The sequence below is a fragment of the Scatophagus argus genome, chromosome 21, assembly GCF_020382885.2.
Source record: "Scatophagus argus isolate fScaArg1 chromosome 21, fScaArg1.pri, whole genome shotgun sequence".
NCBI lineage: Eukaryota > Metazoa > Chordata > Actinopteri > Scatophagidae > Scatophagus > Scatophagus argus.
This window is the reverse complement of record NC_058513.1, coordinates 17004549-17031547: the sequence shown is the minus strand read 5'-3', so window position 1 is coordinate 17031547 and position 26999 is coordinate 17004549. Positions and strand designations below refer to the sequence as shown.

The 26999-nt window shown below is 44.6% G+C and overlaps 3 protein-coding genes across 3 annotated transcripts in view; 2 read left to right on the top strand and 1 right to left on the bottom strand.

Moving 5' to 3' along the window:
• The first annotated feature begins 6794 nt into the window (after positions 1-6794).
• Positions 6795-16712, top strand: LOC124052956 (ATP-dependent RNA helicase DHX8). The gene is made up of 23 exons (XM_046377787.1): positions 6795-6976; positions 7292-7377; positions 7510-7582; positions 7905-7996; positions 8577-8683; positions 8899-9288; positions 9510-9654; positions 9976-10182; positions 10303-10390; positions 10874-10971; positions 11180-11327; positions 11873-12054; positions 12309-12503; positions 12623-12808; positions 12904-13114; positions 13207-13388; positions 13531-13671; positions 13762-13917; positions 14450-14587; positions 14702-14830; positions 15184-15380; positions 15476-15655; positions 15743-16712. Exons 1-23 carry the CDS (start codon positions 6862-6864, stop codon positions 15960-15962), a joined length of 3666 nt encoding a protein of 1221 aa, XP_046233743.1. The 5' UTR covers positions 6795-6861; the 3' UTR covers positions 15963-16712.
• Positions 16713-16915: 203 nt separating this feature from the next.
• Positions 16916-24895, top strand: LOC124052957 (ATP-dependent RNA helicase DHX8-like). The gene is made up of 23 exons (XM_046377788.1): positions 16916-17146; positions 17286-17371; positions 17454-17520; positions 17620-17711; positions 17858-17964; positions 18095-18427; positions 18697-18841; positions 18948-19139; positions 19246-19333; positions 19610-19707; positions 20193-20340; positions 20871-21052; positions 21205-21399; positions 21502-21687; positions 21781-21991; positions 22087-22268; positions 22459-22599; positions 22780-22935; positions 23094-23231; positions 23417-23545; positions 23713-23909; positions 24039-24218; positions 24416-24895. Exons 1-23 carry the CDS (start codon positions 17044-17046, stop codon positions 24633-24635), a joined length of 3576 nt encoding a protein of 1191 aa, XP_046233744.1. The 5' UTR covers positions 16916-17043; the 3' UTR covers positions 24636-24895.
• Positions 24896-25177: 282 nt separating this feature from the next.
• etv4 (ETS variant transcription factor 4) overlaps positions 25178-26999 on the bottom strand; it is a 29882-nt gene continuing 28060 nt past the window's right edge. The window contains exons 11-12 of the mRNA XM_046377789.1: positions 26306-26407; positions 25178-25705 (exon numbers count right to left, since the gene is read on the bottom strand). Coding sequence (XP_046233745.1) covers positions 25478-25705; positions 26306-26407 — 330 coding nt within the window. The 3' untranslated portion in view covers positions 25178-25477. The remainder of the gene's footprint in view (positions 25706-26305; positions 26408-26999) is intronic.

Sequence of the window (26999 nt, the reverse complement as noted above, 5' to 3'; positions counted from 1 at the left end):
CCGAGCCCCTTCTCACCTGGACCTGTGCTTTCCTCGTCCTCCTCCTCCTCCATCTCCTTCTCCTCCTCCTCCATCTCCTTCTCCTCCTTCTTCATCTCCTCCTCCTCCTCCTCCTCGTCCTTCTCCTCCTCCTCCTCCTCCTCCTCCTCCTCCTCCTCGTCCTTCTCCTCCTCCTCCATCTCCTCCTCCTCCTCCTCCTCCTTCTCCTCCTCCTCCATCTCCTCCTCCTCCCCCTCCTCCCCCTCCTCCTTGTCCTCCTCGTCCCAACACGAGTCCAGTGGGTGGTGTGATGTCAGGTTTTTGTGGTGGGCTGCTTACAACAGGTCCGGACAATCAGCGTGTTTGTAAATGTCGATGTGTGATTTTCAAATCTTTGTTTATGGTCAGGGTTTTAAAGGAAGATATTTTTATGGTAATTGTCGCTGGTCTATTTTACTATATATTTATGTAATAAATATGTGACTAAATTTACATCTCACTGGCTCTTTTTGGCTCTCAGTTCTCCGGCCAGCTACGTCATGTGCTGGTGGGTTTTCATTAATGGACTAATAAATTTAAACCCACAAAAAAACCAAAACCTTTTCTTGTCATCACCTCATTGTCTCTGCACTTGTGTATGTACAGCTTTAAGTCACTGTGCACACGAATAAATGTCATTTCTCCATCGTGACCGTATCATATCTGCTGCCCAGACTGGTGAAACTGAAGATTATAGCTGGATATCTTCTTAATCTCTAATCCTCATTCACTCCACATGCATCACAGAGACGTTTATTGTTCTTACAGTCTCCGAATTGATGATTTGACCAAAATAAAAGATGAAAAGTACATCATCTACCCTTCACTCATACGTCCTCTGCTCTCCTGATGCAGGTTTCACTTATAATAGATGAAAAATGTAAATGTATCTGTGCGCCATAATCCACCGTGAGCACTTAATCCTACTTAGATTGAGGACAGCTCTGTTTTTTTAATGCAAGCACCTCCCTTTGATGATAAATATTTGCATAATTGAAAAACAATGTTCCTAACAGTTGCAATGATGTAAGCTCAGTGGGCTGAAGTAACAGCTAAATGAGGAGCAAACAAGGTTTGTCTGGTCCAATCAGCGTCAGAGTGCAGAGACGGTCGCTGGCAGCACTGCTCAGTTCATCAGCACATGTCACACCGTATCCTCTCTGACTTATTGACAGATCAAATCAGACGTCTCTCAGAGCACTCTGAGGTCTCCCAGTGAGAGACAGACGGTCACAAGGCTGTGACGGCTAATTCCTCAACCCGCACTGATTCGTCGACACAGATGGGATGACTTTTGGCCTGTGCGCCGAGTCCAAACAAAATAAATAAATAAATTTGCTTAATTCGGTGCATTTCTGCTGCTGATGATGATGATGTGTTGTTGTGGTTGCCTCTCAATGAGCTCCAGCTGTTTCGGTCTGAATCTGAATCAAATCGACATTATTGCACCTGCCCTCCCTGTAAATCCTGGTGTCATGGGGGTTTATGATACATGCTTTTGTTTCAAGTTGGGGCAATTTGGATTAGTGTTAGCAGCCGAGCAGTTCAGCAAGTTGTGGAAAGCCTGTCATCAGCTCCCTTGTGACAAACTCATACAGTAAAAATATGGAGTAAGAAGTCTTGTGAGGCACAAAAATGTACCAAGTAAAACAGGATTTATGGTTCGGTTTTCAGTTATTGGCTTCTTTTACGAACAAGAAACCCGGATGGAATCGGAGACTGGAGACAACATAAAAGATGATGTGGAGTAAAGGTCTGTGGAGACAGGCCGGGTTATAAAGGGTCGCTTGAGGGTGACACGTCCACTCTGACAGTGTGTCGCCATCTGGTGGTCAAGCGATGAAGCTCACATTGTGATCATCCTGAAAAAAGAACAAGATGTTAACTTTTATTAACTTTTGGAAAAAGACAACTGGAAAAGATGTAAATCCAAGAAAACCCCAAACAACCTAATAGGTAACATGATCATGCAAAACTCAACTTGCAGAAATGCTTTGCAAAATTATTTATACCGAAAAATAAAACAAAATGCCGCCGTCTTTTTAAAGTAGCATTAATATAATTTCTCACCACTTGGGGGCAGTACAACCAATTCTAAACGCAACACTGACATAATATGACTTTATACGACTGTTAGGGTGAACATTTTGGCAGACGGCTGATGATTTACACATCCAGCAATGTTAGCAATCGTCTGTAGTCGTGTTTCTGGTCAGCTGATGATAGCCCAAAATCATATCATCAATAATCAGTCTCCACCTGAGTGAAATACCTGTTGCTTACGGCGCTAAATACTCCGCTGTGTTCACCAGCGAGTCACAGCTTTGTCTTTTTGCCACTTGATTCAGGGAACACAGGAACTTTATCAGAGCAGGACAGTAAAGTTGTCGGCGTGAAACGATGAGCTAAAGGACACTAAAACTCTCCTGAGGGGAACTGCAGACTCGGCTGCTGCTCCTCTGTAGGTTTGTGACGACAAATGATCTTTTTCACATCACATGTAGTCATATGTGTATGTTGTGCTGCAGCAGTACTCTGGTTTCGTGGCATACGACGTAGATTTTTTCTTTTTATCTGCAGAATTGAATCGTAGTGTCTAAGTATAATCAAATAACACATGTCAGAATGTCTTGTCACATAATAAAGCAAGAAACATCCCAAACCTTCGCAGCCTTGTTAGTAACCACCAGAAATTCTTGAAGGACTTCTGTCTGTTTGTTTTGAAATGCATCATTTCCACTTTGTTTTCAGGATAAAAGTTGTGAGTTCATTCTTGCCCCCCCCCCCACACACACACACACAACAGGATTAATGCCGTAGGTGACCAGCATATGAATGGGATTTGTCACTGCGCTCGCTTTTTATGAAGGAAAACGATGATTCATGCAACAGGACAGCTGCTTTGTTTCACTAGTTTCTGTTCTCCTCCTCTGAGACTCATCTGGAGGAGTGTGTAATTAGGTCTATTATTATGTCGCAGGTGATAATATGGCACTTCCTAAGGAACACGGGCCTTTTGTTTTTATTAATTTGGATCTTTTCACATGACGTCCGCCATGTGGGAGGAAGCTGTTGTGGGGGCCGTGAGCTCACAAAGGCAGCTTTTCCGCCAGCCAATCCTTCGCTGTCTGTTTCGGCAATAGCCCAGCCCCCTCGGATCGCCCTCCTTCGTTTCTCGTTCTCTCTCTCTCTCTCTCTCTCTCTTTCATGTGTGTGTCCTGCACACACACACACACACACACACACACCCCTCACATACCCACTTCGTTCTCCGTCATAACAGGAATTTTCCACTCAGCAGCAGGAGAACATTGCATCCAGCTGCACTGTCAATTGCAGTATATGGTTGGATCTCAAAGGCTGTTTGTCGACACCCTCCCCCCCCACCCCTTTCTCTTCCAGCTCGCTTCTTCTGGCTTTTTCCCCAGGTGTACAGCTTCACAAAGTACATGATGTACTCCACGCATAGCAGCAAACCTTCTCACATTCACCTCTCTGTGTGTACTCAGTTCCTTGCAAATACAGCTTAAAGGCACATCTCGCAAACATGACCATGTGTGTTTACCAGCACAGTGGAGCAGAAGAATGCAAATCCGGGACCCAAGGGAGACGGGATGGCCTGCTAATACGTCCCCCCCGTCTCCCCCCTCTCTCTCCTTCACTCTCTTGTACACACACACTCTCTCCTTCTAAAGAATCTTATGTGGATCAACGCCAACGGCAGCTCTCTTTTTTTCCTCCTCTCGTCTTTATTTCTTAGTCTGTCTAATCCTCGGAGACTCTCCCTCCTTTGTGTCCACTCGCCACAGAAATCATGGATAAAAATCAAGTACATGTGGCATGTGTTCTGTATACATTACAGGCCTCTTATGTAAGTCTGGGGCCTCCCCCTCCCCCTCCCTTTCTCCTGCTTCCTCTCAAATCAGGTCAGGTGAGGACGGCAGAGTGAGGGAACTGCTGTGGTCAGGTGAGGTAAAGTGTATACATAACGTTGGAAGCCTGTGCCACTTGGTGGGGGGTATTTGAGGAGCGTTTTTCATAAACACTGGTTGGATCCGCAGCAGTGTGAATGGACAGTGAGAGAAAATAAACAGAATCTGTACGAATCTAAAGAAGCCGCAAGGTGACATCTGTTTCAGCATCATGGTTCTGCTGTTGCTGATCAGCCAGTGTTAGTCTGTTTTTCTTAGATTTTGTTTGTTTGTCTTTTTAGGCGTTATTTAAAAGGACAGCTGCAGAGTGAGACAGGAAAGGAGAAGAGAGACACAAAGACGTGCAACAAAGGGTCACCAGGTTGGACTCAAACCTGAGCCGCTGCTGAGGACTCAGACTCCATACGCTCTGGTTTTGCGTTTCATGGTTTGGGGTGGACCCCTTAAGAGAAGAAGACTTTTGAAAAAAAACATATAGAGCTAGTGCCAGGGAGTGGCTTAGCTTAGCTTAAAGGCTGAAATCAGAGGAAAGCAGTTAGCCCGAATTTGTAGCTGATGCAAGAGACGTCCTCTGTTTGTAGCACTGGGCTTCAGTTATGTCCCCTGCAGTAACAGTGTTGGCATTGTATCATTTACTTTGCCATACAGAGAGACTGTGGCCTACACACATTCTTATATAACTGGAGTTACATCCAGGAAAGTCACCAAACATCAGTGACCAACCTTGTGGCTGAATGTGAGCAAATTCCTGCAGCCAAAGTCCACCTACAAGACTGGAGGCTCCTCCAGCAGCTGAATTATTGCCATAATAATCTCACATGGATGTAAAGCCTGCGTGTCTACATACTTTTGGCCATGCACATTAAGCTTAGCTGCAAAAGCATTGCATACATTTGGGGTGTTTATCAACGCTATAGTTACTTCATTCAATTACAGTTAAGGGATATTTGGGGAATAAAAAAATGTTGGAAACAAAATGAGTCGGAAACAATCATGTGGGACGTATGAGGAAAACAAACTCATTACTGTCTAAGTCATCATAGAATCATAAAAATGCAAAATGTATGATTTTAAACAGGATAGAGAGAATGGAACTCGAAGCAAAAATAATTACCAAAGATTACAGCAGTTCAGTGATCATAGTGCACACGCAGACGTAATCTCAGAGGTTTACTCCTTCTTAAAATGATAAAAATGTTAGAGGTTGGTTGAAAATCAGGATCATGCAAGAACTTTTGAAAGGTTTCTTGGTCAGGTATCACCAGTCTGTTAACTACATGGTATGTTTATGGATGGGTAATGAGGATTAAATTTAATAAGGAGATTAGAGGTGGGGAGTCTGAGAGGAGAGAGCCAGCTGAGCACCAGCAGAAAGAAATATGTAAAACAAACAGGCAGAGAACAGTGTGTGAGTGTCAACGGGTTCATAACAGCAGGTCCAGGAGATGAGGGTGTGATGGGAAGTATATGGAGGGTTACCCAAGGACAAGGGGGGGAAACAGTGTCTCCTCTGTCCTGCATACCATCTTATAGTCCAACATGAACACAGTGCACCTTGTACAATAGACTGTGAAGACCCTGAAGGCACATACAGAGTGATGCAAAATGCAGCTTAGATTTACTGGTCCACACTTCCAAGCCTCTGTGATTCAAAAAACTCGACAGTGAGTTCAGATCCATGAATCAAAGCTGGTTGCAGCGACGCCTTCTGCGCCGGCCAAGATAAAAACTGAGATAAAACTGTAGGAGCAGCTTCAACTAAGTGCTCAAGATTGCATGGAGTGATTCTCCTGCTATAAATTGTGCACAGTAGAAGCCAGAGTTCTCGAACATCTCATTCCAAAACTGTGAGCATTAATACATGTGACGCTATCACAGCCTCCAGGCCTTGGGGAAGATGTTGGAGCCTGGCTGCAGAGACTTGCTCACATGAGGTCAGTCTCAATCAGGGTTCAATTCATCTCAAAGGTATTGGATGGAGTTGAGGTCAGGGTTCTGTGCACATCAGCCGAGTTGGGGAAAATTGTTACTGTTATTATGGACTTTGCTTTATACATGGGAGCATGCCATGTTGAAACGGGAAAGGACCTTCCACATACTGTTGCCACAAAGCAGAAGCACACTATTGTCTAAAATATAACTGTGTGTAAGGATGTATAAAGATCTCCTTTAATTGAGAGGAGTCCAAACCACACAAATCCGCACCAGACCAAGAGCACCACATATTTATGGCCCTTACAAGTTTCACGGATGGATGGAAATGGAATGAGCAATATGCATTTTCAACATCTAAAATATCTTAAACCCATCGGAGTTACTAAATTCTTCATTGCACTGTAGCAAATAATTTACTCAACAAGGCTGTGAGAGACACAAGTGGTCTTGCTGTGCAGCCCCAGGGCCATAGCTGGATTCATAGGCCTACAGAACAACAAACATAAATAAGTTAAGTTGGGCAGGTTTTTGGAGACTGTATTGCATACAATCATGTCAAGTCTGCAAAAGATGAATTAAATATTTACATAAGCCATATAAAAGCCATAAAACAAGGACCCGCAGTGTTAAAAAATATTTAAAAAATACATAGGCTATGTCTGTAATTCACTTTGTATGAAAATAATATACCTCAGAGGTGCTTTTGATTTACCGAGGCTCTTTATAAATGACAGATTTTTACAGCTCACTGCAAAAACCCAAGTGACACATTGATATTTTACAGAATAAACCGCACATACAGGGAAATCAGCGCCATCGGGCGGCAAATAGGACCAAAACTAGCAACCCCAGTGTGTTGGGGGTGGTGACGTAAAATGGGGTAAACCAATAGCGAAGCACGTACGAATCAGACGTTCTTACGTCCTAAATGTCCGCTTGCGTTTAGCTTCCCTGAGCAAAACAAGACTCGTGGAGAATGGCAGACGGTGGAGTTGGAGTTGATGAGCTTTCGCAGCTTGAATATTTGTCTCTTGTGTCCAAGGTCTGCACGGAGCTGGACAACCATCTGGGAATAAGTGACAAAGATTTAGGTGTGTATCTTGTGGCCGAGAGTAGCAGCTCTGAGCGAACAAGCCAGGCTAACTGGCTAGCTTATGCTACGTAGCCGTTGTTAGCTAGCTGCGATGTTAACTAAACTGTAAATTGACATGTTTTGCCACCACATAAAGTACTCTATGGACTATTGGTGATCTTTTCGTAAGAACCAGAAACAAGTAGAGACATTTTTCCCACGCAGGAATGAGAAAACGTTTCGATCAACGTTAGTCAGCGCGAGTTGCTAATTCACAGCTAACAGTTAGATAATCTTCTGTTAACGAATAATGTGTTGTTTCGTTGTTTTGCAGCCGAATTTGTTATCAGTCTTGCGGAAAAACAGCCGACGTTTGATGGATTTAAAGCTCTTTTGCTCCAAAATGGAGCCGAATTCACAGTAAGTTCAGCGCTATGTGCTGCATTGAGAGTTATGAAGTGTTGTAACCTCAAGCTAACGATAACAATTAGCAAAATGACTAAAGCTGGTCGCTTTGGATCTAATTCGGTTTGTTGTCTGTGTTCATTGTAGGATTCTCTCATCAGTAATTTGCTCAGGCTCATTCAGACTATGCGACCTCCATCCAAAGCATCTAGTAGTAAAGGTAAGTTAATGAAATAATATCTGCTTAACTTTTAGAGTACTCAGGTTCCTTTGTTAAATTGCAATTTCCCAGCCTGGGATCAATAAAGTATATCTATCTATCTATCTATCTATCCAAACAGCTGTCAGCTGTAACTTCACTGAAATGTCAGTTACTGTTTTAATAGTCTTGACCTTATGTAAGTATTATTTTAGTCAACATAGACTTTAATTTGCTTGTATGTTGTCAATATTTATACTGTGCTTGCACATTGCTATATGCTGTTTCCTCTTACTTTTATCCCTCGAAGTAATAAAAACCTCAATTAATTAACAAATTTCAGACTCAGAAGCTTTGGTTAAGCCGAAGACTGAAAAGGAGAGGTTGAAGGAAATGTTTCCAGCACTGTGTAGACCAAATGATCCAGCACCGAAGGTATGTTGCTTTAACACATTATTTTGTAGGTTGTGTCCATTGGAAACATAGTGGTGCTAATGGCAGTGTCACCATTAATGCAAAGCAATGTCTTTACACGTGGGCTGATTGTTTTTCTTGGACTTTAATTAAATTACACAGCATTAACCCTATAATTTGACAGTTTGTAACCTTTGCTGTGTACTTGTGATGCCATACGATAAGCTTTAGCTCCTGTGAATTTGCACCTTGTGTCTTTACACTTCCCATACAAACATAATTTTCTCGAAGGTCTTGATTCTTCCTCTTTGTAGTCAAACTGTCACTACATCCTGATGGAGATTACATTGTTTTCAAATAGCATGCAAGGATTTTCTCTGTGAACTTTATGTGAGGTAACTGGAAACAGACGTAGACACCAGTCTAGTGAAGCCAATATGGTAGAAAATGTTTGGAGAATAAACATGGAGTTCTTGAGAAGAATTGTCCAGTATGTTTTTAATTTTGTAAAGGTAAATGTAAAACTTGTCAAAGCTGCTGAAAGGTAAATGCTACAGTGTTATTTATTTATTTATTTATTTATCCATCCATCCATCCTCAGAAGCTACTGGATGAAGATGATGTGAAAGTAGCAGCTGATGCCATGAAAGAGCTGGAGATGTTTATGCCAAGTGTCAGTGGGACAGACTCCAAAAGCAGCAAGAGCAAGTAAGACACTGGTCGCATTTTTATTTGCCTTCTTGAAATACAAAACTTAAACATGTAAGTGGTGTTCACTTTGTTTAATATAGCAAACCACAACCAGGAAATATGCACTTCTGCTATGAAGTTTGTAGTATGATTACAACTTTTATTTTTTAATTACATGTCAGTGGTAGCTTGTGGTATTTATTTTTGTGTACTTTTCCCACTCATTCTCACAGAGAAAAGAACAGACGCTACAGCCGAAGTCGCAGCAGAAGCAGAGAAAGAGACAGACACAGAGACAGAGATCGGGAGAAAGACAGGAGGCGGCGGCAACGTTCCCGGTCTCGCTCCAGGTCCAGGTCTCGCTCCAGAGACCGTGAGCGCCACCGAGACAGAGACAGAGATAGAGACAGAGACAGAGATCGTGGCAAAAGAAGAGACAAATCTTCTCGTTGGAGTGAGCGATCGCCCAGTCCCAGAAAAGACCAAGACCGAGACTCTGACCGCTGGAAGGACAAACACGTGGACCGTCCTCCACCAGAGGAGCCATCTGTCGGTGACATCTACAATGGCAAAGTCACCAGCATCATGCAGTTTGGGTGCTTTGTTCAGCTGGAGGGATTGAGGTCAGTTGAAAGGCACCAGACTGACTTCAGGGTGGCAAAGCCTACTGGTTACTAATGAATTATTCTTTTTTGTCCCACCAAAACAAAACATCAGTTCTATATATCGACTCAGATTTCATATGAATTCATATGATGTCTTGTACATACAAAGAGCATAAAGAAGGGACTGCAGTTTCCAGTCCGACAACCTGCAAGTCATTCATGTTGTTCTCTGTTTGTAGGAAACGATGGGAGGGTTTGGTCCACATTTCCGAGCTGCGTCGAGAAGGCCGTGTGGCTAACGTGGCTGACGTTGTCAGTAAAGGCCAAAGAGTCAAGGTTAAGGTGCTCTCGTTCACTGGCTCCAAAACCAGCCTCAGTATGAAGGTAAGAAGAACAGACTTCCTGAGCTGATTTTTGTGAATTAGAATAAATTCAGTGATTTTTGTGTGTGCAGAATTCAGGGGGATGATTTTAAGTTTTGTTTGTGTGATCCCTGTTGGAAAAAATGAGATCTTCATAGCTGAATTGGTGATAAGAGCAGGTTAAGGTTTGGAACAGTGTTGTCATTATCAGATAAATCAGTAATTAACCCTGCTCTGAATTTTCCAGGAAGGTATTTGCAGCCTGTGTTTGGAAATACAACATGTTGTTAACCTGCAATGGTTAACATGTAAGTGAATTATCTTTTCTTCCTTTCTTTGTCAGGATGTGGACCAGGAGACAGGAGAAGACTTGAACCCCAACAGGAGGAGAAATGTAGGCCCAGAGGGCGGGGAGGAGATCTCCATGAGGAACCCTGACCGACCGAGTAACCTGAACCTGGGCCACGCCCCCGAGCTGGAGCAGGACGACACCCTGGAGCGTAAGAGGCTCACCAAAATCTCTGACCCAGAAAAGTGGGAGATCAAACAGGTGAGTATGCACAGTATGAAGTTCTGCACACACTCAGGGTGGCAGAAGGTACTCGAGCCTTTAAATAAGACTTGACTTATTTAACTACATGTCAGCACTCTGCTCTTTGTCGGCCCTCAGATGATCGCTGCCAACGTCTTGTCCAAAGAAGAATTCCCTGATTTTGACGATGAGACCGGGATCCTCCCTAAAGTTGATGATGAAGAAGGTGAGAAGTTTCATCACAGAGCCAGTTTTAATAACAAGTGTGTTATTGTTTTAATTATTAAGTTGTGTTGTAATTAATTATTGTTAGAATTGAAACATGATTATTCCCACTGTTTGTTGATTGTGTAATTTAATTTAAGGACCGCTTTTGACTGAAAAAGTGCTGACTGAAATGTCTCAGCTCGTTTATGAATGTCTGTCCAGAGTTTTGTTCAGCAACTCTTCATTCAGTGTCACCACCAAGTGAAAGTTTGGATTTGAAAAAGTACTTTGCTTTATGACCAAATTCCTCCAATACTACCGACATTGACACCAGCCTGAGCTGTGCTTGGTATTTAGCTCAAGGCGACAGCGAGCCTCACGGAGCTAAGATGCTAAGCTGAGCTGCTAAGATGGCCGTAGACTCTTGAGTCTTGTCTTTTGCTTTATTTTCTTGCTGATTAGTTATGTTGCTTGCTGATTGATCTCCTTTGCTGCCATTCAGATGAAGATTTGGAAATTGAACTTGTTGAGGAGGAGCCTCCGTTCCTGAGGGGACACACCAAACAAAGCATGGACATGAGCCCTGTTAAGATTGTAAAGGTACAGTAACAGTATGTCTGAACTTGTTATCACTGGGACTTGATGAGGCGATAGGACCACGGTGTGTAATATAAGGGAAGAATGCTGAAATATTTAGTATTTCATTACGACTGACTCTGGAGCTGTTCAACGCACATTTTCAGTGTCTGTAAATATTCCACAACACCCACAGCCTAATAAAATGCCCTGCGTGTCCCTGTGCCTGCAGAATCCAGATGGCTCCCTGTCTCAGGCGGCCATGATGCAGAGCGCTCTGGCTAAGGAGAGGCGAGAGCTGAAGCAGGCAGCACGAGAGGCAGAGATGGACTCCATCCCCATGGGACTGAATAAACACTGGGTCGACCCACTGCCAGACGGTTAGAAATTACTTAGTGTTCACGTTTAAAGGATTTCTAAGTCACAGACGTTGATGTTGATTCATCAAGTGGGAAGCCATAAAAACACCTGCCAGCTTTAGATTAACATATTCATCATTTTAACCACTGTCTACAGATTTTATTTAAATATGAATTTGAGTTTTATCTTCGCTCTTGGCACTTTGATTGTCAGAATCCATTTTGAAATTCAGTCTCTGTGTTTGCCCTGCATTATCAAAACCACAATGCGGTCTGAGTCAGAAATGAGACTTGCTGCATGATGGCAGGCAGCCCCCCCTCAGGCTCAGCACTGGAGACGCTTATCTGTCTTCCTGCAGCCTCATATCTGGCCGGATGGAATCGTCTTGCCATGGTTCAGTGTGCTTATATGCCCTTCGTGGCCCGAGGTGGACTAGACAGAGTGCAGGGGTGGGCATTACCCTGCCATGACTGGGTGGATCTTACGTTGGTGTGATGAGATTTTAGTTAATGTGTTTGATATTGACAGTTTTTCTTAATTATGGAGCATATTTCTCCATTTACAGCTGACGGTAGGCAGATTGCAGCCAACATGAGAGGCATTGGCATGATGCCCAATGACATCCCAGAGTGGAAGAAGCACGCCTTTGGAGGCAACAAGGCCTCCTATGGAAAGAAGACGCAGCTCTCCATCCTGGAGCAGAGGGAGAGCCTGCCAATCTACAAACTGAAGGAGCAGCTCATTCAGGTTCGTCCATGATGGGGAGACTTTTCGATGCCTGAAGTTTCAGATGTTGGGCTGTAAAAAGATTTCTTCATTTTGCTTTTGTGTGGTGCTTATTAAGCATGGTCTAAAGCAAAGCCCTGTGGAAAGTTCCAGTACCACAGTGCGGGTAGATGTGTTTTAATTCTGGTTTTAGCTCTCATTGCTGTCCAAAGATGAAATGGTCTCCATTAAAGCGCCAGTTTGTAACATTTGCTCTTGGTGTTCATCCACCACAGGCTGTTCATGACAACCAGATCCTGATTGTGATTGGAGAGACAGGATCCGGTAAGACCACGCAGATCACCCAGTACCTGGCGGAGGCAGGTTACACCACCAGGGGGAAGATCGGCTGTACGCAACCCCGTCGTGTAGCCGCCATGTCAGTGGCTAAGAGAGTCTCTGAAGAGTATGGTTGCTGTCTCGGACAGGAAGTGAGTGATCCGTCCTGAACTGTGTTCCCCTTTGAGGATAGTGTTAACAACACAAAGGTTACATTTGGTGTCCACTTAGTTTTACCTTCAGGAGACTCATGTAAAGCTTTTTGTCCTAGGTGGGTTACACCATCCGTTTTGAGGACTGCACCAGCCCTGAGACGGTGATCAAGTACATGACAGACGGTATGCTGTTGAGAGAGTGCCTTATCGACTCTGAATTGGGCCAGTACGCCATTATCATGTTGGACGAAGCTCACGAGAGGACAATCCACACTGATGTTCTCTTTGGTTTGCTCAAGAAGGTAAGAAAGATGAGCAGAGGCGCATGAATTCATATGACCAGGGGAAAAATGGTTCGCTTGTGGCTGGTAAATTACCGTGTTTTTGTCTGTCTCAGACTGTACAGAAGCGCACAGACATGAAGCTCATTGTAACGTCAGCCACCCTGGATGCTGTGAAGTTCTCTCAGTACTTCTATGAAGCTCCCATCTTCACCATCCCAGGAAGAACTTATCCAGTGGAGGTTCTCTACACCAAAGAACCTGAGACCGACTACCTGGATGCCAGTCTCATCACAGTCATGCAGATCCATCTGACAGAACCTCCAGGTATGATAAATGTCTTGAAAACATAAAGTTTTGTTCTCACCAGCAGACCCCAACAACAGTCCATCTCATCATCTGTCTTTTCCCATGTCCAGGTGACATCCTGGTGTTTCTGACTGGACAGGAAGAGATCGACACCGCCTGTGAGATCCTGTATGAGCGTATGAAGTCGCTGGGGCCTGACGTTCCTGAACTGATTATTCTGCCAGTTTATTCTGCTCTGCCCAGTGAGATGCAGACCAGGATCTTTGACCCTGCACCTCCAGGCAGCAGGAAGGTGACGACATTTAACAGTAATGTTTCAAACAAAATCACTCTGAGCCAAAAATGGCACATCTAACATCCGTGCAGGGTTTGCAGCATCCAGCTGTTTGAAGTTTGTTTGGAGCACATCTGGAATAATCTTTTGTTTCCTTTAGGTCGTCATTGCCACAAATATTGCAGAGACGTCTCTGACCATCGATGGAATCTATTATGTAGTGGATCCAGGTTTTGTCAAGCAGAAGGTGTACAACTCTAAGACCGGCATTGACCAGCTGGTGGTGACTCCCATCTCGCAGGTTAGAATATTTTTACAATGTAACAAATGTTTCCTCATATATCGGATCGTGTCATTCGAGTAACTGACTGTCTTGCTGAACTGTTTTCAGGCCCAGGCCAAGCAGAGGGCCGGTCGTGCCGGCAGAACAGGCCCAGGGAAGTGCTACAGGCTGTACACCGAGAGAGCCTACAGAGACGAGATGCTGACCACCAACGTGCCTGAGATCCAGAGAACCAACTTGGCCAGCACTGTGCTGTCTCTGAAGGTGAGCAGGCAGTCTGCAAACCACATCTTATCCTACGCAGAATGTGATGTTTTTGCATTCACTGTGAACTCCAGGTAGAAGTGTAACTCTGATATCTAAGGAGTGGAGCAGATATGTATATGGAGACCACAGAGGAGCTTCTATGGCCACTCAGACAGGGCCTTAAAGGCAGCATATCTTCTCCTATCTCATAAGTATGTGTGCAGTATTCTGCAAGACAGTTTAAAGTCTTTGGTATAGTGCAGCTTCACTCATATATAACTGAAACATGAGGTCACACCTAATTCAAGTGTCTTACTTCATTTGTCTTGTACTCATTCTTTGTTAAGGTAATCAGAGTTTAGAGATTAAGGCCAGTCCTGTTGCTTTTATGTGACCTTCAGAAGTAATTAGTTTTAGGGAGAATTCACCACCTCTTGCATACAGTTTGGCAGTGCAGGAACATTTTGAATATAATTTAAAAGAGAGAGAGAGAGCTTTGAAATCTTGGTTTTAATTGTCATCTTTGTTCTTATATGCATGTTTCCATCAGGCCATGGGCATCAATGACCTGCTGTCCTTTGACTTCATGGATGCGCCCCCCATGGAGACTCTAATCACAGCCATGGAGCAGCTCTACACTCTGGGAGCTCTGGATGATGAAGGCTTACTCACCCGGCTGGGAAGAAGGGTGAGGAATGCTTGATTATATCCCTCAGCTGCAGAGAAATCAAATCACACATATGCACTTTGTGGTTGCATGAAGTTGTTTTGATGTTTTCTTCTCTCTGAATCTGTCCTCTAGATGGCTGAGTTCCCTCTGGAGCCCATGTTGTGTAAGATGTTGATCATGTCCGTCCATCTGGGCTGCAGTGAAGAGATGCTCACCATCGTGTCAATGCTGTCTGTGCAGAACGTCTTCTACAGGCCGAAGGTAGAGCTGCAGCTTAGATTTAGGTTTAATATAAGAGAGATTTTGTTTTTTTTTTGTTTTTCCTGAGTTATTTAATTAGGGATACAACGTTGCTGTGCTTGTCACAGTCTGTGAAAACTTATAAATGAATATTTTAAAAGTTTGATTTGCTATGTGTCTGTGCCTGAAGTAAAAAAAAAAAGCAGCTTGAAGTTTGTAATAAAATAGAAGGTTTAGCTGTCTTGATTGATTCTCTTCTTATTTATCATGTTGTGGCAGTTTGTCCATTTATCAGTTGATCTCCATTTTCTGAGTGCAAAGATCCGATCAGTGCTTAAATTGTTCATGTATCTCCTTTCGTTCTCGTGTTAAAGGACAAGCAGGCTTTGGCTGACCAGAAGAAGGCAAAGTTTCACCAACCTGAGGGTGACCACCTGACCCTGCTGGCGGTCTACAACTCCTGGAAGAACAACAAGTTCTCCAACCCCTGGTGTTATGAGAACTTCATCCAGGCTCGCTCGCTCCGCAGAGCCCAGGACATCCGCAAACAGATGCTGGGAATCATGGACAGGTAAGATTTTCAAGGCAGAACCACAATACACGCCAGCGACTGAATGTAAAGTGACGTTTTTCTCATGAACCGCCCACATGCTCTCTGCTCTGCAGACACAAACTGGATGTGGTATCTTGTGGCAAAGCCACGGTGCGGGTCCAGAAAGCCATCTGCAGTGGTTTCTTCAGGAATGCAGCCAAGAAGGATCCCCAGGAGGGCTACCGCACACTTATAGACCAGCAAGTTGTGTACATCCACCCCTCCAGTGCTCTGTTCAACCGCCAGCCTGAGTGGTACGACAGCAGCCAAACAACAAACATGCCTTTTTACTCTCCAAGTGTCAGATATTAAAATATTTCTGTGGCATCTCTTATCTGCAGGGTTGTTTACCATGAGCTGGTGCTGACCACCAAGGAGTACATGCGTGAGGTGACCACCATTGACCCCCGCTGGCTGGTGGAGTTTTCGCCGGCCTTCTTCAAAGTGTCTGACCCCACCCGCCTCAGCAAGCAGAAGAAGCAGCAGCGCCTCGAGCCTCTGTACAACCGCTACGAGGAGCCCAACGCTTGGAGAATCTCCCGCGCCTTCAGGCGGCGTTGATGTGCGCGACACGGCAAATGCGGAACAAAAATGTTTTGAAAGCGACAAAGTGGGAAGCATCTTCACATGTCGACTTCAAGCTGTGCATTCAGTCCTCCATTTAAACTTGTAAACATGGAACATTTCTCCCCCCGGGCAGTAAATGAACCTTAAGAAAGCCCACATCTGTCCTTTGAAGCAGCGGTTTTAAAGATGATCTTCGATGAGGAGATTCTCGTGGACTATTTATTTTGACTGTAAGTTTTAACAGCGAAAGGTTTCACCCGGATAAGTAAAGCGTGATTGAATTGTAACGGGACGTTTATGTTTCATTAGTCAATACTTTGGTGTCAGACTGCATATTTGTTTGATAACTTTTGTACTAAACTGAGACAACTTTGACTCACTTGTATGTGTATGTGAGGCTGTTGCTTTTGACGGATGAAACATTGAAAATGTGTCCTCATTAAATGCTTTTTTTTTTTTAAGCCTGTTGGATTTTGTAAATGGAAATGTACAATACAGCCAGAAATATTGTATTTTTCAGAGTGAGAAATCACACAGAAGTGAGACAATAAAACACACTTTTAATGTGAAAAATGTAGAAATGACCGAGCACTCTGATCAAGACGTGTCGATGTTAAAATGAGTTATTCAGTCTGGTTACAGTAGAGTTTAGCTGAAAGACAAATGAAAAGCTGATTTGTTAGTGATAAGTAGGTTTTTTCAGTGCTACTGCTTCCAATGAAATAAAGAATCTCACCAACTCCACCACTGAACAATATATTGTATTTAGCCTAATCAAGTTAATCTGTAAAATTCTATATTTGTAAACTAACTTATTACTCGCACTGTCAAACTAATGTAGTAGAGTAAAAAGTACAATATCAGGCTTAGAAATCTAGTGAAGTATAAATCTAAAGCAGCACCCGACGGAAATACCGGAGTGAAGTACGACTACCTCAAAATTGCAGTGCTGTCCTTTAATATGAGCTGTGTAAGTGCTGTTATCTGCCGGCAGGGGGCAGCAGCAGCACTGAGACTCTTGGTCCGAGCTCAGACTGAAGAAGAGAAGTAGAACCACTTTATATTTACGTTAGGAATGGCTGCCTTGGACGAAATAAAACGTCTTGAATATTTGTCTTTGGTGTCAAAGGTGTGCACCGAGTTGGAGAATCACTTGGGAATAAGCGAGAAAGATCTGGGTAACGTTACACGACGTTGTTCTGTTACGTTCAAAGCTAGCTAACCTGTTGTTGCTTGTTTTTAAAGCAGGAATGATACCGTTCACTGTGTCAGCGTGTCAATCCACTGATGGCTAAACGCCGGCTGCTGTTTTTGCAGCTGAATTCATCATCAGTCTGGCCGAGAAACACCCAACGTTTGAGGAGTTCAAAGCAGTTCTGACTGAGAATGGAGCAGATTTTACAGTAAGTGTGCAGCTAAACAAACAACGTAACCGTCACGTTTGTCACGTTGTGTTTCTCTCTAAACCCATACGTCTCTTTTCAGGATACCCTTGTTGGTAATTTGCTTAGACTTATTCACACTATGCGGGCTTTACCGTCTACAAGTAAAGGTACAGAGACCTTTAATCATATGTTCTGTGCAATAACACCTCATATTGCACAGCTGCAGCCCTTCTGTGTCATAATCTCCTCTCTGTTGTGTGTGGCAGCTCATCAGCCGGAGGTTAAGCCAAAGAGTGAGAAGGACAAGCTGAAAGAGAAATACCCTGCTTTATGTCAGCCGGATGCTCCTGTGTGGACCGTAAGGCTCGCTTCATGGCAATTTCCTCTCAAACATTTTCTCTCGTTTTCATTCACACCTCCTGTATCCTCTGGTGCACATCTAAAGTGAAATATTTGTTTCAGCCTTTATGCAGCTGTTGTCGCTCTCTGTTACGTCTCCATCAGATTGCACCGTGCCGCACAGATAAAGAAGATGAGCTGGTTGCAGCGGCGGCCATGAAGCAGCTGGAGATGCTGATGCCAGGCTTTTGTGGGACCAGCTCTGCTAGCGGGTGATTTGAAACGGGTGGATACCTGCCACTCACTGATACAACAAGAGAGCAGGCTACTTTTTATGATATATTTCTTCTCTTTATGACCAGCACTTCACATTGGCAGATTTTCTGTTTCTGCGGTCCTCAGGTCGGTCCAGACTTTGCACACTGAGCGAGGTCGAGACACAGGCAGAGAGAGTGGACCTAAGCGAAGTCGTTCTCGCTCCAGATCAAAAGACCGTGATGGGGAAACAAACCCGAAGCGCAGAAGGAAACGAGTGTCTCGATGGAGCGACCGTCCGCCGAGCCCACACAGGAACGATGACGACAACAACAGCAAGAACGACAGAGACGCTGATGGCTGGCGAGACAGACATGTGGATCGACCCCCGCCGGACGAGCCCGTCGTGGGAGACATCTACGACGGCAAAATCAGCAGTGTTATGCAGTTTGGCTGTTTCGTGCAGCTGGAGGGCCTCAGGTTGGTGTGTTTGGACACCAGTAGAGAGAAAGATTTTGGTTTTTTGCATTTCTACTGTTGCTTGTGTGTTTATCTTGTAACCTACTAACAGTTCTTCCACATGCAGGTTTTATTTCTTCTTCTGGGCTAAAAGACACGTGGTTCCATAAGATACTTTAGTAAACAAAAACACCCACTTGATGACATTAAATGTTACACTCAGATTAGTTTGGGCCTACCTGTAAAGGTTTTGATCCTTACCTGTACTGTGCACCTGTCACTGTGTGCAGAAAACGCTGGGAGGGCCTGGTGCACATCTCAGAGTTGCGCAAAGAAGGACGTATAGCCAATGTGGCAGACGTGGTCACCAAAGGACAAAAGGTGAAGGTCAAAGTGCTGTCCTTCACCGGAACCAAAGCCAGCCTTAGCATGAAGGTGAGTCCTGTGGCAGCAGACGTGGTTTGTACACCATCAGGAAGTGAAAGAAATCCACTTACCATGCGAGATAATAACAAGTGGTCTCGTGTTTACGTGTTGCCAGGACGTCGACCAGGAGACAGGGGAGGACCTGAACCCCAACCGGAGACGAAACCTGGACACTGGAGTTGGAGATGAAGCCTTGAGGAACCCCGACCGCCCAGTTGAAGCCAGTATGATGGATATACAGGAAAACCCAACAGAAAGCAAACGACTCGCCAAGATCACCGACCTTGAAAAATGGGAGATTAAACAGGTGCTCGTCAAACACATTCGCACGGAGATGAAGCAGAATCTTTCAGGAGGACTGGATGTTACCAATCACTTTATGTTAAAAATGTTGTTTTTTTTCTTCCATTCAGATGATTGCAGCCAACGTGCTTCCTAAGGAAGAGTTTCCAGAATTTGATGAGGAGACGGGAATCCTTCCCAAAGTGGATGACGATGAAGGTTAGTTCCCCTCCAGTTTCACTGTGTAGAATGATGTATGTGCAAAGGCTGACACTGTAAGGCTGTTTTCACATTGACTGCTCAAAGTGCAAACCTTCCCTGTCCTCCTCGAGCGCGGTTGTGACATCATAAATAGTCTGGAAGCCGATCCTGGTCCAGTACTCAGTATGCACAAGAGGGGCTTCTTATGTAGGCTTTAACACGTGTGTCTTCTAAGGTTTTGTAAATAAGTTACACAGCACGATAATGTCTCCTTTTTCACTCTTCCCTCCACAGATGAAGAACTGGAGATTGATCTGGTCGAAGAGGAGCCGCCATTCCTGAGGGGGCAGACTAAATGGGGCATGAACATGAGCCCAGTCAAAATAGTAAAGGTCTGCTCTCACACTGCGCAAAGATCGCGTTTAGCAGCCTGCGACTGGGCTCTTGTCCAATCAGTTCTGTCACGCTAACCTGAATTACTGACTCTGTAGGAATGACAGAATAAAAGCCACACAAGTTGTTGTCGCCTTCAGTAGACAAAGTCAACAGCTGCTGCAGTTAAAGCAACCAGCAGACGTAACTGGATAGCAACCAAACCAAAGTGTTACAGATGGATTTGTCTATTAGATTTAACAGCATCTACTACCGCCTAATTGCTGAAATTAAATTTAGTTCATGGCTGTAAAACACTGAGTGTTACCTTTGAAAGCGTTTGAAATTAATTGATCATTTGTCCCTCTCTAAGCTCCTATCAAGCTGGCTTACACAGTCAAAAACTGTTCTAGTGAAATTACAGGTTCAGTAGTTGAAGCGTGGCTTTCTGTGTGTGTTTGTGTGATCATATCATTATTGCCTTTATGTTCATTTTGGCCATTAGAATCCAGATGGCTCCCTTTCCCAAGCAGCCATGATGCAGAGCGCTCTGTCTAAAGAGAGGAGAGAGCTGAAGCAGGCGGCTCGCGCAGCAGAGATGGACAGCATCCCCACCGGCCTCAACAAGCACTGGATCGACCCGATGCCCGACTGTAAGCACCTGGACTGCACGTTGTTAATGATCCACTGAACAGAAATGAGGCTGTAGATTTAAATGTGTGCAGCCCTGACAGTGTGGCTTCTTGCTGTAATTTTCACTGAAACAAACATCTGCCACGAATTTGTCTTTCAACTGGAAATTAATTAAAAGGCCGTCTATGTTGTGTCAGAGATTTAAAATTAAGAGAACAAAATTTAACCATCTGTCTTGTGCCAGGCCTATTACGCAGTTACATTGTTACCACGGCACGGCTGGAGATGATTATCTGGCTTCCCTATGAGTTTACGCTGACACACAGAGTCTTAATGCGCTGTGACCTCCGTAACCTGAGGGGATATCGGAGGCTTTACCCGCCCTGGTTACTACCTCTGACTCATAGTTTAAAACAGGAAAGAGCTTGTTGGGAAGTTTATTATCATTGCAGTTCATCTTGATTAAATAAAGAAATAGATTCTGGGAGATTGGGGTGAATCATGCAGGAACTTAACATTGTTCCCGACTCTCTGTTCCCCTCCTGCACAGATGAAGGAAGGCAGATCGCTGCCAACATGAGAGGCATCGGCGCTATGCCTGTCAATCTACCAGAGTGGAAAAGATACGCCTTCGGCGGGAACCAGGTGTCGTATGGCAAGAAGACAGAACTTTCCATCCTGCAGCAGAGAGAGAGTTTGCCTATTTTCAAGCTTAAGGAACAGCTCGTTCAGGTGAGCGTGGTGAGATGACTTTGAGCACAACTGACCCTCATTAAAACCCACAACTTGTACCGAAGCCCACTGAGCTACCAGTGCCTCCAAGTTTTTCTTTCTTTAGTCAGTATTAACACATTCCAATAAAAAGCCATTCATTCTCTTCACAGGCTGTCCACGATAATCAGATCTTGATTGTAGTTGGAGAAACAGGATCCGGTAAGACCACACAGATCACTCAGTACCTGGCAGAGGCAGGCTACACCTCCCGGGGGAAGATTGGCTGCACGCAGCCGCGGCGTGTGGCCGCCATGTCAGTGGCCAAGAGAGTTGCTGAAGAGTATGGTTGCCGTCTAGGCCAAGAGGTGAGAAACCTTCTAAATCCTAAGAGATATCCCTCCTTTCTGCTCTCCTGTGGCATTTATTACAGCAGGTTTTGTTTTTTTTTGTTTTTACCTTAATTTTAGGTGGGTTACACCATTCGTTTTGAGGACTGCACCAGCACGGAGACCGTTATCAAGTACATGACCCATGGTATGCTGCAGAGGGAGTGTCTGGTGGACCCAGACATGAGCCAGTATTCCCTCATTATGCTAGATGAGGCCCATGAGAGAACGATCCACACCGATGTGCTCTTTGGCCTTCTCAAAAAGGTTTTTTTACATTCTGCAACGTGAAGACGTGTTCAAAGATGAGGGATAAATTACCCACAGTGCCGTTAAATAACATCCTCTGTCTCTTTTTAGACAATACAGAAACGCAAAGACATGAAGCTCATCGTGTCCTCTGCTACACTGGATGCTGTCAAATTCTCCCAGTATTTCTTTGAAGCTCCCATCTTCACCATCCCAGGAAGAAGTTTCCCAGTGGAGGTTCTCTACACCAAAGAACCGGAGACGGACTACCTGGATGCCAGTCTCATCACAGTCATGCAGATCCATCTGACCGAGCCCCCAGGTACGGCCGTGTCAGAAACAGGTTTCCTTAAAGCACCTTGAATTTAAGGTCCTGACTACAAGAGATGGTTCTGACATTCCCTGTCCTCTGTCCAGGTGACATCCTGGTGTTTCTGACTGGACAGGAAGAGATCGACACCGCCTGTGAGATCCTGTATGAGCGTATGAAGTCGCTGGGGCCTGACGTTCCTGAACTGATTATTCTGCCAGTTTATTCTGCTCTGCCCAGTGAGATGCAGACCAGGATCTTTGACCCTGCACCTCCAGGCAGCAGGAAGGTAACAAAATGCACTTAATAAGATTAAAGTTGTGGTAGACTGAAACCACTTGAATGTTTTTCTTTGCTGAATTGGATTAGATTTTATTGTCAGTTAAAAGCCTTTTTATTTCATGCAGGACACACCAAATCAAAATAAACCTTTAAAGAGTAATTTATGTCTGATTCTCTCATTTTCGGTTTGCTACCAGGTCATCATTGCCACAAACATCGCTGAGACGTCTTTAACCATCGATGGAATCTACTACGTGGTGGACCCTGGCTTTGTGAAACAGATTGTGTATAATTCCAAGACGGGCATCGACCAGCTTGTGGTGACTCCCATATCGCAGGTCATCCTTTTTACCACAATCCTTAGAACTGGAAGTAAACATGTCACGATTGTTCTTCTTGGCAACCTCATTGGTTTTTATCCTCTGCTGTAAAGCTGAAAAATCCTCATTGGTAACATGTTGACAGATGAACATGTCTTTGCTACATAATCCTCTAAAAACTCCCTGATCTGTTTTCAGGCCCAGGCCAAGCAGAGGTCAGGGCGGGCCGGCAGAACAGGCCCGGGGAAGTGCTACAGGCTGTACACCGAGAGAGCCTACAGAGACGAGATGCTCGTGTCCAACGTGCCTGAGATCCAGAGAACCAACTTGGCCAGCACTGTGCTGTCTCTGAAGGTACCTTCTTTGGTTTGTGTCATTTTTGGGTGTCACTCTAATGTCTTTCATTGTGTCTTGAAAGCAGCGTGAATCACCTTCTTGTTTGAAATATGCTGTGTTTAAAAAAAGTTGCGTTTCCCAGTCATTAATTGTATTCTTTTGTCCCTTTCTTCCAGGCCATGGGCATCAATGACCTGCTGTCCTTTGACTTCATGGACGCGCCCCCCATGGAGACTCTAATCACAGCCATGGAGCAGCTCTACACTCTGGGAGCTCTGGATGATGAAGGCTTACTCACCCGGCTGGGAAGAAGGGTGAGGATAGAAAGAAATGCAACTACTCAGTCAGATTGTTGCATTATAACCTTCAAGTGGCTTTTATTCTATTGAAAGAAGTCTGTATTCACTGGAATAGTCTGCACAGTCTTGGAGAAGTGTTTGAATGACCAGACTGAGTGCCGAGACCTTACAGAGTCCTTACACCTGTCTCTGTTGTGCAGATGGCTGAGTTCCCTCTGGAGCCCATGTTGTGTAAGATGTTGATCATGTCTGTCCATCTGGGCTGCAGTGAAGAGATGCTCACCATCGTGTCAATGCTGTCTGTGCAGAACATCTTCTACAGACCAAAGGTTTGTGGTTTTTGAACGTACTGTGACACACGCAGGACTTGATTGATGATCAAACTGGCAAGTTAAGAACCATTCTTAAGGTGGCGTCATGGTAAAGCTTCAAACCTTTGTGAAATGACGGGAATCAGACTGAGCTCTTCATCAGAATTCCTTTCTTTCATTTTCAGGACAAGCAGGCCCTTGCAGACCAGAAAAAGACAAAGTTCTTCCAGCCTGAGGGAGACCACCTTACGCTGCTGGCTGTTTATAACTCTTGGAAGAACAACAAGTTCTCCAATCCGTGGTGTTTCGAGAACTTCATCCAAGCTCGCTCCTTAAAGAGAGCTCAGGACATACGCAAGCAGATGCTGAGCATCATGGACAGGTATGAATTTAAACTAAAAAGAAACAAAACAGTCACATAATATTTATTGTAAAAAAACTACAATTAGAATACAGGTAAGCCATTCTGAGTGCAGTATACTAATATTAAACAACACTAAATGTTCCGTAGACACAAGCTGGACGTGATATCTTGTGGAAAAGCTACGGTGCGGGTCCAGAAAGCGATTTGCAGCGGTTTCTTCAGGAACGCTGCCAAGAAGCACCCCCACGATGGGTACCGTACCCTGGTTGACCAGCAGGTGGTGTACCTCCACCCCGCCAGCACTCTCTTCAACCGCCAGCCAGAATGGTGAGTCCTGACCGTGATCCATGATGTGGGCCTCAGCTAGAGCTGTTGCTTCTGTTTCATAGCGCTGAAGGTGATGTTTTCACATCTCTTGTCAGACCAACAGTCCAAAGATATTTAGTTGCCGATTCTTTTTGTCAGCTCTGTTTGTGATTCTAGTCATGATTTACTGCACTTTGTCCTCATTAAACTTTCTTCAGGCTCGTGTACCATGAGCTGGTGCTGACCACCAAGGAGTACATGCGGGAGGTGACCACCATCGACCCTCGCTGGCTGGTGGAGTTTGCGCCGGCCTTCTACAGAGTTGGCGACCCCACACGCCTCAGCCACCAGAAGAGGCAGCAGAAACTGGAGCCTCTCTACAACCGCTACGAGGAGCCCAACGCCTGGAGAATTTCCCGCGCCTTCAGGCGGCGCTGAAGGTCGCCTTTCTGAAAGACTGTGTGAAAGACTGACTGATGCCTGACAAGACACTTTGTCTGCCAGAAGGTAAAAAAAACACTCTAATTAATGGTCTTACTGGAAATTTATTTAAGCCATAACTTAATTCAGAAATACCTGGTTTTGCCTTTTTAGGGCTGTCATTAGAAGGTGTTGATGCACAACAGTTCCTGTAGTATTTTCTATGAAGTGTTCAAAATATTTGTGATTTGCAAGTTAAATTGTTTTTCATGATCGCAGATACACGCTGGATGCACTTATTTGCTGCTGCCTCTTGATGGATATGTGCAAATATTTAATATTTATTCACCCTCCCCCCACTGAAGTTTTGTCATATGTTGTATCTTGTGTGTTTAACCCGTGCAAAATCCAAAGTGCAAAAGTGGCCAAGCGTCAAACTCTCAGCTAAAAGGCAATTAAGTGCATTTCTTCAAATGAGGCAACGTATTCGATCATAAAAAGGGGGCAAGTTTAAGAGTGGCCACATGTGACTCATGACAAAAACACAGTCTGGACTTCGATTTGGGTATTGTTATGCGTATTTATTAAGCAATCTCTTCAACCACAGTCATGTTTATGGATTGAATAGGCCTCGGATGTGAGAGGAATGCTGCTCTTAAAAACAAAACAAAACAAAACAAAAAAAATCCCTAATGAGATTAATTTAAAACAAAAACACCATAGCCTTATATACAAGTGGATGGGGTGGGCATGTGCAAGAGGTGCGCGGGGTTTCAGGGTGTGTATGATGATGGGTCGGTACAACAGGAAGATTTCTGGAGGCGGGCGGGGGGAGGAAAGAGAGAGGGTGGGGGTTGGCTTTAGTACATGTAGCCTTTGGAGTAGGGCTGAGGGCCCATGTTTTGGGATGCGTGTTCTGCGGTGTAGGGCACGCCCTCGTCCAGGTGGGACAGGGGCACCGTGTCCTCCTCGTTGACGTAGCGCTCGAACTCGGCCTTCAGGCTGGGCCGCTGATTGTCAGGGAAGGCCAGGGAGATGAGGGCCTCGGGCTCACACACGAACTTGTAAACGTAGCGCTCACCTGCCACCTGGAGAGAGAGGAAACGGCTTGACGTGCGTGTAACAGACACATTTGGCTCGCAGGTCGAGTCTTAACTGTTTAGTGTTGTGGTTTCGCCGTGTTTAGATACTCAGTAAATGATCAGATCTGCACCAACAAGGACGGGTGGATGCCGTCACCCACATTTCATCTGATAAAACTTAATCAGCTGTGGTTGGTGGTGATGAAGTGGGACTAATTAATCAATCAATTCGCTGCCTTTTCACACATGCAGTTTTGACGCGAGACAAAAGGTCGATGGTCAGCAAAGGTCGATGCTGAAGGCCTCAGAGATTAAAGCATGTTAGTGGTCTTCCATATGTATTCACAGCAGGATAACTAGAACTGATCCACCCTTGTCATTTTGTAGTACCACATTTAGAACTGTTGTCTTTACAAGGGTTAATACAGTTCACAAATATTTTGTAGATCTATATGTAGGCACAATTGATACAGGATGCACTGTATTAAAGTGGTATTGTGCACTGATTGCAGTGATCCTGTTGCTGTAACTTCACTCGGAACACATAGAAGATAAATATCTTTCAAAATGAGGACAGATTTAAAGTATGAAGAGTGTGTGTTGTACCTTCTGCATGATTCCCTTCTCATAGTAATAGCGCAGAGAGCGACTGAGCTTGTCGTAGTTCATGGCTGGACGGTTCTTCTGCATGCCCCACAGCCTGGCAACCTGAAGAGGAGGAGGTGGGAAGAAGGCAGGAAAGGAGATGGCTGTGGTTACAATTTATGCAGAGTTAAGTTCTGGTGTTGCTCATTTAATGGGGACTGGTTATTTGCTTGCTTTTGAGGGCCTTAAGACTACAGAGTCCTTAAGTGACACGTTGACAGAACAGAATCGTTTGCGTCTCGTTATTCCCCAAATCATAATCAGACACATTTGCATGTGTTTCCACAGTGTGGCCACTAGGGGTCCTCAGCGGTATATCAAAGTCATCTCTGCTGTTTAACTCAACAACATCAACCTGCCAAGACCAGGGCGAGTCCCCACATGTGGATTCACTTCCTTTTTATGTAACCCATTACCACTTGAATGCAGCCAGAGTCCCACAGTGTGCGCAGTGAAATGGGAGTCGTGGCTGCTTGTCAGGGGCAGGCCATGAAATGTGCTTCCAACCCAAAACTGAACCCTCAGCTGATGAGGGACCACCAACTCCGATAGAAAATTAGTGTCAGACAACAACAACCTCACACAGGCAAGGGAAAGTAAGTCAGATCGTTTTGCAACAGTGAGCAATTTTTTTTGTGTGTGTGTGTGTTGACAA

What these genes read in the sequence shown, in the direction of transcription:
- LOC124052957 (XM_046377788.1), top strand. Translation starts at nt 17,044, where the DNA reads ATGGCTGCCTTGGACGAAATAAAACGTCTTGAATATTTGTCTTTGGTG. An exon ending in TGGTGACTCCCATATCGCAG is followed by an intron (nt 22,600 to 22,779) that starts GTCATCCTTTTT and finishes ATCTGTTTTCAG; the next exon opens with GCCCAGGCCAAGCAGAGGTC. An exon ending in ACATCTTCTACAGACCAAAG is followed by an intron (nt 23,546 to 23,712) that starts GTTTGTGGTTTT and finishes TTTCATTTTCAG; the next exon opens with GACAAGCAGGCCCTTGCAGA.
- LOC124052956 (XM_046377787.1), top strand. Translation starts at nt 6,862, where the DNA reads ATGGCAGACGGTGGAGTTGGAGTTGATGAGCTTTCGCAGCTTGAATAT. An exon ending in AAAAGTGGGAGATCAAACAG is followed by an intron (nt 10,183 to 10,302) that starts GTGAGTATGCAC and finishes GTCGGCCCTCAG; the next exon opens with ATGATCGCTGCCAACGTCTT. An exon ending in CCATCTGACAGAACCTCCAG is followed by an intron (nt 13,115 to 13,206) that starts GTATGATAAATG and finishes TCCCATGTCCAG; the next exon opens with GTGACATCCTGGTGTTTCTG.